At 42.7% G+C, this 10790-nt stretch overlaps 1 protein-coding gene across 2 annotated transcripts; it reads left to right on the forward strand.

The window, feature by feature from the left end:
• Positions 1-3239: 3239 nt before the first annotated feature.
• LOC133621517 (uncharacterized) lies at positions 3240-10587 on the forward strand. Of its 2 annotated transcripts, XM_061983584.1 has the most exons (4): positions 3240-3308; positions 5486-5665; positions 5994-6294; positions 6963-10587. In XM_061983584.1, exons 2-4 carry the CDS (start codon positions 5555-5557, stop codon positions 9422-9424), a joined length of 2874 nt encoding a protein of 957 aa, XP_061839568.1. In that variant the 5' UTR covers positions 3240-3308; positions 5486-5554; the 3' UTR covers positions 9425-10587. The 2 variants fall into 2 exon arrangements, with proteins under 2 accessions (XP_061839568.1, XP_061839566.1); XM_061983582.1 differs by lacking the exon at positions 3240-3308 and having other exon boundaries at positions 5388-5665.
• Positions 10588-10790: the final 203 nt, after the last annotated feature.

Here is a 10790-nt window from a genome sequence, read left to right on the forward strand (position 1 = left end):
GCAGGATGATAACATGTTGTGTCCTGGATTGAGAGAGAACAAGTCTTCTGTTACTGCTGTTGTGAGCCATCATCATATTTGCACAAGAGAACTGGGTCACACTGGCAGTTTTGCAATTATGCAGGTACAGGTAAAAGCCAGTAAATTAGAATATTTTGAAAAACTTGATTTATTTCAGTAATTGCATTCAAAAGGTGTAACTTGTACATTATATTTATTCATTGCACACAGACTGATGCATTCAAATGTTTATTTCGTTTAATTTTGATGATTTGAAGTGGCAACAAATGAAAATCCAAAATTCCGTGTGTCACAAAATTAGAATATTACTTAAGGCTAATACAAAAAAGGGATTTTTAGAAATGTTGGCCAACTGAAAAGTATGAAAATGAAAAATATGAGCATGTACAATACTCAATACTTGGTTGGAGCTCCTTTTGCCTCAATTACTGCGTTAATGCGGCGTGGCATGGAGTCGATGAGTTTCTGGCACTGCTCAGGTGTTATGAGAGCCCAGGTTGCTCTGATAGTGGCCTTCAACTCTTCTGCGTTTTTGGGTCTGGCATTCTGCATCTTCCTTTTCACAATACCCCACAGATTTTCTATGGGGCTAAGGTCAGGGGAGTTGGCGGGCCAATTTAGAACAGAAATACCATGGTCCGTAAACCAGGCACGGGTAGATTTTGCGCTGTGTGCAGGCGCCAAGTCCTGTTGGAACTTGAAATCTCCATCTCCATAGAGCAGGTCAGCAGCAGGAAGCATGAAGTGCTCTAAAACTTGCTGGTAGATGGCTGCGTTGACCCTGGATCTCAGGAAACAGAGTGGACCGACACCAGCAGATGACATGGCACCCCAAACCATCACTGATGGTGGAAACTTTACACTAGACTTCAGGCAACGTGGATCCTGTGCCTCTCCTGTCTTCCTCCAGACTCTGGGACCTCGATTTCCAAAGGAAATGCAAAATTTGCATGGTTGGGTGATGGTTTGTGGTGCCATGTCATCTGCTGGTGTCGGTCCACTCTGTTTCCTGAGATCCAGGGTCAACGCAGCCGTCTACCAGCAAGTTTTAGAGCACTTCATGCTTCCTGCTGCTGACCTGCTCTATGGAGATGGAGATTTCAAGTTCCAACAGGACTTGGCGCCTGCACACAGCTCAAAATCTACCCGTGCCTGGTTTACGGACCATGGTATTTCTGTTCTAAATTGGCCCGCCAACTCCCCTGACCTTAGCCCCATAGAAAATCTGTGGGGTGTTGTGAAAAGGAAGATGCAGAATGCCAGACCCAAAAACGCAGAAGAGTTGAAGGCCACTATCAGAGCAACCTGGGCTCTCATAACACCTGAGCAGTGCCAGAAACTCATCGACTCCATGCCACGCCGCATTAACGCAGTAATTGAGGCAAAAGGAGCTCCAACCAAGTATTGAGTATTGTACATGCTCATATTTTTCATTTCATACTTTTCAGTTGGCCAACATTTCTAAAAATCCCTTTTTTGTATTAGCCTTAAGTAATATTCTAATTTTGTGACACACGGAATTTTGGATTTTCATTTGTTGCCACTTCAAATCATCAAAATTAAATGAAATAAACATTTGAATGCATCAGTCTGTGTGCAATGAATAAATATAATGTACAAGTTACACCTTTTGAATGCAATTACTGAAATAAATCAAGTTTTTCAAAATATTCTAATTTACTGGCTTTTACCTGTATATATGTATATGTGTGTGTGTGTGTGTGTGTGTGTGTGTGTGTGTGTGTGTGTGTGTGTGTGTGTATATATGGATATATGTGTATATGTACAGTATATATATATATATACATATGTATGGATATATATGTATGTATATATCTGAAATAAATGTTTATATATATATATATATATACACATATGTATATATATATATACACATATATATAAATATATACACACATATGTGTATATATTTATACACACACATAAATATATATATATATATATATATATATATATATATATATACACACATATGTGTGTATGTATATATATATATATATATATATATATATATATATATATATATATATATATATACACATATATATTATTTTGTCAAAGAAACCCTGTCTTTTAATGAAAATAAAAAAAATGTAATAGCTCCCCCCGCACCCCAAAATGTCAATGCATATAAAATGTTTGATGTGAAGTAATTAAAGCCTTAAATATAATTCATAAAAACATTGATTTTAAATCATAATTATTTTTTGAGCAATGGCAGTTCGTAAAAAAAAAAAAAAAAAAATCCCAATAAAATTCTTGGGGATCTAAAAGGGCCCCACTCAGAGTGTTAAAAATGTATTGTTTTATGCCCTTTTCCCCCAAAGAAAACGTTTTTTTTATATGGCAAACACACAAAATGTTATATTTTATATTTCAAAGTGGAATATTTGATGTGAAGTAATTGAGGCCTCGAATGGGTCAATAATTCATAAGAACATTGATTCACTATTATTTTTGAGCAATCATTTTGCTTAAACAATTAAGTAATAAGCAAGAATAATTATATTATACTTATTATGTTTGCATGTTGTTAAATTAAATACTTGTTTTTCTTTTTAAAAAGTGTGTCTTTGTTTGTCTAAAACTTTTGTCTATAGTGTTTTATTTTTTTATTCTAATCATGATCCAAAACTGAAAGGCAAAATCATCAAATCATTTAATTAAAATTAAAAATGTCGGTATTTGTGTTTGTTTGGTAAAAAAAAAAAAATCTAATAAGATATTTTTGGAGGCGAAAATTTCGGTATCATTTTCAGTTTAGGCAGTATTGGACCGATACCTAAATTTGCAATATTGCCCACTCCTGGAGCTCAGGAGGGTGCGTTCAAGGACTGCTGGGAAACCACTAAATCTTAGAAACATTATACAACTATTACTTTTCCTATCAGTGAAATACCCATGTGATCCACACGGTGTCGCAAGACGCCAAAGTAGCAAACTCATAAGCTTATTCTTAAGCACGTAAATTGTCTAACATGTCCTCTGTTTGTTTCATCTGGAATACAACGAAAGTAAGCGGCGGAAACTGTGTTTCTGTGTGTGTGTGTGTGTGTGTGTTCCGACACCAAAGTGGAACAAGGAACCCTGAATGCTTCCTAAACCACAAGTCCGCGCTCCATGTTGGTGGGCGGGGCTTGCTGACGTCACCAAGCAAGGCGGAGTCGGTAGACTTGAACACAAAGTGTACTTGAGTAGAAAAAAAGATTCATGTAGTATTCCTCTAAGGTAAGACCTTTCTGAGGATGGAGCTTCCATACTTGAAAGTAAGTCTGATTTAATTTGTATCCAATGAAGTCTTTCTTCTATTACTTTTATTTACACTGCAAGTTCATCATTTCAGAATTGAAGAACTTATTTGACATTAACATGACCCACTATGCCTTTGATTATTTGGCAATGGCAGGATGATAACATGTTGTGTCCTGGATTGAGAGAGAACAAGTCTTCTGTTACTGCTGTTGTGACGATAAGAAGTGTGAGCCATCATCATATTTGCACAAGAGAACTGGGTCACACTGGCAGTTTTGCAATTATGCAGGTACAGGTAAAAGCCAGTAAATTAGAATATTTTGAAAAACTTGATTTATTTCAGTAATTGCATTCAAAAGGTGTAACTTGTACATTATATTTATTCATTGCACACAGACTGATGCATTCAAATGTTTATTTCATTTAATTTTGATGATTTGAAGTGGCAACAAATGAAAATCCAAAATTCCGTGTGTCACAAAATTAGAATATTACTTAAGGCTAATACAAAAAAGGGATTTTTAGAAATGTTGGCCAACTGAAAAGTATGAAAATGAAAAATATGAGCATGTACAATACTCAATACTTGGTTGGAGCTCCTTTTGCCTCAATTACTGCGTTAATGCGGCGTGGCATGGAGTCCATGAGTTTCTGGCACTGCTCAGGTGTTATGAGAGCCCAGGTTGCTCTGATAGTGGCCTTCAACTCTTCTGCGTTTTTGGGTCTGGCATTCTGCATCTTCCTTTTCACAATACCCCACAGATTTTCTATGAGGCTAAGGTCAGGGGAGTTGGCGGGCCAATTTAGAACAGAAATACCATGGTCCGTAAACCAGGCACGGGTAGATTTTGCGCTGTGTGCAGGCGCCAAGTCCTGTTGGAACTTGAAATCTCCATCTCCATAGAGCAGGTCAGCAGCAGGAAGCATGAAGTGCTCTAAAACTTGCTGGTAGACGGCTGCGTTGACCCTAAATCTCAGGAAACAGAGTGGACCGACACCAGCAGATGACATGGCACCCCAAACCATCACCCAACCATGCAAATTTTGCATTTCCTTTGGAAATCGAGGTCCCAGAGTCTGGAGGAAGACAGGAGAGGCACAGGATCCACGTTGCCTGAAGTCTAGTGTAAAGTTTCCACCATCAGTGATGGTTTGGGGTGCCATGTCATCTGCTGGTGTCGGTCCACTCTGTTTCCTGAGATCCAGGGTCAACGCAGCCGTCTACCAGCAAGTTTTAGAGCACTTCATGCTTCCTGCTGCTGACCTGCTCTATGGAGATGGAGATTTCAAGTTCCAACAGGACTTGGCGCCTGCACACAGCGCAAAATCTACCCGTGCCTGGTTTACGGACCATGGTATTTCTGTTCTAAATTGGCCCGCCAACTCCCCCGACCTTAGCCCCATAGAAAATCTGTGGGGTATTGTGAAAAGGAAGATGCAGAATGCCAGACCCAAAAACGCAGAAGAGTTGAAGGCCACTATCAGAGCAACCTGGGCTCTCATAACACCTGAGCAGTGCCAGAAACTCATCGACTCCATGCCACGCCGCATTAACGCAGTAATTGAGGCAAAAGGAGCTCCAACCAAGTATTGAGTATTGTACATGCTCATATTTTTCATTTTCATACTTTTCAGTTGGCCAACATTTCTAAAAATCCCTTTTTTGTATTAGCCTTAAGTAATATTCTAATTTTGTGACACACGGAATTTTGGATTTTCATTTGTTGCCACTTCAAATCATCAAAATTAAATGAAATAAACATTTGAATGCATCAGTCTGTGTGCAATGAATAAATATAATGTACAAGTTACACCTTTTGAATGCAATTACTGAAATAAATCAAGTTTTTCAAAATATTCTAATTTACTGGCTTTTACCTGTATAAAGACTAGAAGACCCAAAAGACAAAACGATCATGTCATCAAGTCAAGGCTGGTTCTCCTGGCGCTCAGTCAGCTGCAGCTACCCTGGACAGGAATGTACGCTGTCGTTTCAGGCTCAAGAGCCGGTTCTGCAGCTCCCCTTGTTCCAGACTAACTGGTCCGCCAGGTGCCAAGTCATACTTGTTGCATAAATCACTGCTGTCTAGTTGAGTCAGGAGCAACGTTGACGATAAGATCCACCTGCAAAAACCCTCATAGTTGTTCCACGTGACTGCTGCTTGACAACCTTTATCCGTCCCGTTTCCAGATCGAGGTGAAGAGATGAGCGCCAGATTCTTCCATATGATCCGGGTTCTGTCTTAGTGCCACACCGAAGATGTCCAAACCCCGGCTGACCCCGTCCGCTATGATCATGGACATCAAGCTGGCCGACGCTCAGCGCCGCTCCAAATTCAACGGTGCACCGGAACGGCGCACCAGGCCTGGCGTGAGTACCGATGACACTGTGGCACTCTTTAAGATGCCGGTTTTTTTTTAGTTTCTCTACAGACAGCAATATTGTTGAATGTCAATCAAGTGTGTGCTGATCTCAAGAGTTCTTGTGTTGAACATCCAAACACAAAATGCACGCAGTCAGCAGCGACCACACCTGCGTGACGACCACAACACACCTAAGGGAGGACATCCATTAGCAACACAACACTGCTTAACTGGTTCAACCGTGCTCACTTTTGCTCCGGCCACACATCTTGCTGACAGGATCCAAAGCGGTGCTTGATTGTGGAACTCAAGTCCTTTCTTGTTCACCTGGACAGGAGGAGGACACGCTGCGCTTCCTGAGTCAGGAGGAGCAGGAGTGCCTCCAGTTCTTCGAGGAGACCATAGACTCGTTGGAGAACAGTCTGGAGGAGGAAGAGCTGAGACCAGGATTGAACAGGTCGCTAACACGCCGCAGCTTTCTTGTGGATGAGATGGATGGACTGGAGGTACCAGCGGACTTCTTCACTGCGGGAACACAGCGTCTCAGTGCCAACGACCTGGACATTATAGATCTGGTCCGCCCAGACCCGCACCAGATGCACACCAAAGTACCAGTCTTCACCCCTTCCAGCCCAGGTATTTCATGTAGTACTTGTGTACAATCAAAGTCTTAAAGGGGCCCTATTATGCAAAACAAACTTTCCTTACCCATTGGTACTTGCTGTTGTGTATTTGGAATCTGAGTAAGTCCCGAAGATTTGAAATCAAACCCATCTTACCTTCTTTCATACTTCCTCCAAACGAGACGTTTAGAATTTGCTCAGTCCTGTGACGTTTTCAGATTATCCATGTATGGTATAATTTTCCCCGAAATGCTTTGCACAAGTCCGCCATTGTAGTCCGCGCTGTGGTCAATCAATCAGCTTCTTCTTTTTTTTCTTTCCTCCTGTTGTGGGGCAGACCGGCTCGTACATGCACATGCATGCTCCGCTGTTGTAATTTCTACTCCAAAGTAGTAGTTTGAATTATCTGTGGACTCACCGTGGAAACGTGAAAAAGTACAACAAAAATGGCGGGTAGAAGACGCTGTCGTAGTGGAGCGACGTTAATAGGACGGTGCATCCTGAAGAGACGGTCAAAGCGGCATGAAAACCGTCTGTAAAACAATCTATGCACAATTTTGACCAAATAACCACCATTAAATGTTATGTAGACCACAAAGAAGTGTTTTAAGTGTAGAAAATCACAATATGACCCTTTAACATCTTTATAAAATGTTCATTGTTAAATTTTGTTTTTCACAGATTTCCAGACAATGGTGGTGAACCCAGAAAGCCACTTTGAGATAAAACCAAGACATGATCCACTGGACCCCTTTGGCACACCGAGTGGGAGCTATGAGCCAGCACACAGCCCCTTGTACCACCCAGCAGGTTGTATCCCCACCCCTGTCATCATAGCCAAGAAGATAGCTGAGAACCAGGCAGGAGACACAGACCATTCCTCTTCATTCCACATCCACCGCAGCCAGGAGGGTGAAAGATCACCAGACTCCCTCACAAAGATGGGTCCTCCTACCTCCGCCAAGCCAAATAGATACCCTGCTAACATTAGTATGATTCTTGGCAAAACCCTCCAGAATCAGTCCATCGCCAATGTGAACCTTCACGATAGGCGAGCGCAGGTGTTGGCAAATCTGCCAGGAGCACCGGCGCAGGAAGATTCTAAGCCCAAACTAGAGCAGATGGCTTACAACTTGCCTGCCCGCAGCATTTCCTTCAAAGACCCCACACCAGATAAGTCCAGGCTGGAAGCACTGTCTAAACTGGGCCTGGCCAGGAACCGAGCCGTGTCAGGTGGAATGTCAGTGCTCGATTCTCCCAGCAGTACCACACAGAATCCTTTTGCGAGGGCAGAGACCAGTAGCATTTTAAATTCTGTGCAACCAAGTGTTCTCCCGAAAGAAAGCAGCCCCCGTGTGACAGATTTCAAGACCACAACACCACCAAGTACCAGTGTCTTTTCTGCACAACCCAGCGTTCTCCCGAAAGAGAGCAGTCCCCTTGAGCCAAAGTCCAAGACCACGACATCACTAAGTACCATTGTCAGTTCTATGCAACCCAGTGTTCTCCTGAAAGAGAGCAGCCCGTCTGTGCCAGAGTCCAAGACCACAATACCACCAATCCCAACTTACGTCAGCAGAGAAGCAGTGAAGCTTCCATTTGAGCTTCCCAGGAGCGTTCCCAGTAAGCCTCCACTGACTTTGGAAAAGGATGAACCTGAACTTCCTCCAGCAGAGGTGCAATTGAACAATTTTGGAGGCAAATCCATCGTGGTCACTGCAGTTCACCCAAAGAACGACAATGTGAGTCCTTTAGTAAGCCAAGAAGCCAAAATCTTGCCCACCGCGCTGGTCAACTCCAGCGAGTTCAACAGCTATGGAGGTAAGTCCAAAGTCCTGTCTCCTGCTCCGGGGGCCATGACCAGGAGCGACCTTCCTGACATTGTCATCGATGTCAATCGCCCCTTCCTCAGCCCCAATCCTAATGTGCTCAACAGTTACGAAGGCAACAGTCCAACCATCAACTCTCCAAGAGCCCCACAGCGGTCTAAGAACGGCCCAAAGAGGTCTTTCAAAGACCTACCTCAAGTTCCACTCAACAGTTATGGAGGCAATAGTTCGACCAATAATTCTTCAAGAGCCTCACAGTGTTCCTTGGATGACCCGGCGATGTCTGTCAAAGACCTACCTCCACCTCAACTCAACAGTTTTGGAGGAAAGAGTCAGACCATCAACCCTTCACAGCGATCCTTGGACGGCCCTACGAGGTCTTTCAAAGACCCATCTCAAGCTTCACTCAACAGTTCTGGAGACAATAGTCTGACCAACAACTCTTTAAGAGCCTCACAGCGGTCTCTGGATGGCCCGATGATGTCTTTCAAAGACCCACCTCCAGCTAAACACAACAGTTTTGGAGGCAATAGTCCGACCAATAACTCTTCAAGAGACTCACAGTGGTCTTTTGATGGCCCAGCGATGTCTGTCAAAGACCTACCTCCACCTCAACTCAACAGTTTTGGAGGCAAGAGTCAGACCATCAACCCTTCACAACGATCCTTAGACTGCCCTACGAGGTCTTTCAAAGACCCACCTCCAGCTAAACACAACAGTTTTGGAGGCAATAGTCCGACCAATAACTCTTCAAGAGACTCACAGTGGTCTTTTGATGGCCCAGCGATGTCTGTCAAAGACCTACCTCCACCTCAACTCAACAGTTTTGGAGGCAAGATTCAGACCATCAACCCTTCACAACGATCCTTAGACGGCCCTACAAGGTCTTTCAAAGACCCACCTCCAGCTAAACTCAACAGTTTTGGAGGCAATAGTCCGACCAATAACTCTTCAAGAGACTCACAGTGGTCTTTTGATGGCCCAACGATGTCTGTCAAAGACCTACCTCCAGCTCAACTCAACAGTTTCGGAGGCAAGAGTCAGACTATCAACCCTTCACAGCGATCCTTGGACGGCCCTACGAGGTCTTTCAAAGGCCCACCTCCAGCCCCGGCACCAAGAAATCCTCTTAAGTCGTATCACCATGTGGGCGCTGCAACCCCAAACAGAGCCTTGTCGCCCTCCGATTACAGGAAAACACCCAACGTTGCGTTTCGACCTCAAGGTATCACTGTTCAGTTTTCTGGCCGTGGGGCTGCAGACGAATCTCGCAACCAGGCTCTGAGGAAACTTGGGTTGCTGAAAGACTCGTGAGTGGACTTGATGGAAGGTTTCCATGCTTGACTGAGAGCTAGGCGTGTCTAATTAAACCTACCTAGACGAGAGGACAGACCTGCACAGCCAGTTCTTGTTGCCTGGATACTCCTGGCAAGGCTGTTTTGACGACAAATGCCATCTTGTTTGCAAAGGAAACCTTTGTTTGAGCGAGCAAAGATCAGGGTTCTTGTCTGAAGAGCAAATTACTTCTCAAAAGTTGCGAGATAAATAGTTTCAACTGTTCAAGGAACAAATGTACAGGTGCACCTTATGAAATCACAATATCTTGTCAAATTTGAAAAACTTTAAAGCACAAATTTGCAGTTTGTGGTCTTTTGTCAGACGTACACATTTTGGAAAAAAGTAATAGTAAATTAAACAAGTAAACAATTTCCCTTGTGGATCATTAAAGTTTGTCTAAGTCTAAGTCTAAACCCTAATGTGCATGTCCACAAATGTCCACCACGGAGGACGTCGTACATGCATTGCACATGGAGTGAAATATTTCAAGAAGGTATTTCTCAACTATTTTGATATAATATGCTTTATATTATATCAAAACAATGAAAAAATAATTCGGTATCTCATTAAAATTGGCATTGCAAAGCCTTCCTTATTGCGGAGTCTTGGAATGAAATCACTCGTATCAAGGATATTGTGATGTACTACGATGCGCCTGTATGTAATATGAAGAAGTTGTCCTCTGCTGGAGGTTATTTTTACTCCATAAACACTAACCGCACATTCTGGAACAGCTTTTTACTTTCTGACTGCAGAGGGAATACTTTGCCGCTCATTCTGCAGGCATTGTGGACTTCAGACCACAAAGACCCTCTCATCTCCTTATGCTCGCGACAAAGTGTCTCTTTCTGTCCATAGTTATGTACTTTATTTTCCCCAGACTCCGGCCTCTGTAGTTCAGCTACAGTCACTTATGAAGTATATTTTTGCGTTCGCAGGGTTTTACAATCTTGTGAATTTTTTATTTTTTTTTAAAAGACTCCGGTTCTCTGTAGCTCATCTACAGTTACTATGAAGTATCTGCTGGTGCATACCCATCTACTGTACTATACGTTAATACTATCTAACATGTGTTATGTACATATTAATGTATTCAGCTCGTGTTGAATGTGTGTCAATCATTAAAGCGCATCACGTGACTTGCTTGTGGCTGTTGTGCTTTGAGGGACTGTGGAATGTGAAGAATGAGCAGCCTGCTCAATGATTGGCTCAGTCTGTGGAATATTTGGCCAGGATCACAAGTTCAAATCCAACAGGTTTGATTCCATGACTCACTTATGGTTTTGATCTATCTAAATCAGGGGTGCTCACACTTTTTCTGCAGGCGAGCTACTTTTCAATT

Source organism: Nerophis lumbriciformis, linkage group LG25, assembly GCF_033978685.3.
Source record: "Nerophis lumbriciformis linkage group LG25, RoL_Nlum_v2.1, whole genome shotgun sequence".
Lineage (NCBI taxonomy): Eukaryota > Metazoa > Chordata > Actinopteri > Syngnathiformes > Syngnathidae > Nerophis > Nerophis lumbriciformis.

Excerpts from the sequence above, each read along its gene's own strand:
- LOC133621517 (XM_061983584.1), top strand. The coding sequence starts at position 5,555 with ATGTCCAAACCCCGGCTGACCCCGTCCGCTATGATCATGGACATCAAG. Across the intron at positions 5,666-5,993 it reads AACGGCGCACCAGGCCTGGC|GAGGAGGACACGCTGCGCTT; the intron begins GTGAGTACCGAT and ends TCACCTGGACAG. Across the intron at positions 6,295-6,962 it reads CTTCACCCCTTCCAGCCCAG|ATTTCCAGACAATGGTGGTG; the intron begins GTATTTCATGTA and ends TGTTTTTCACAG.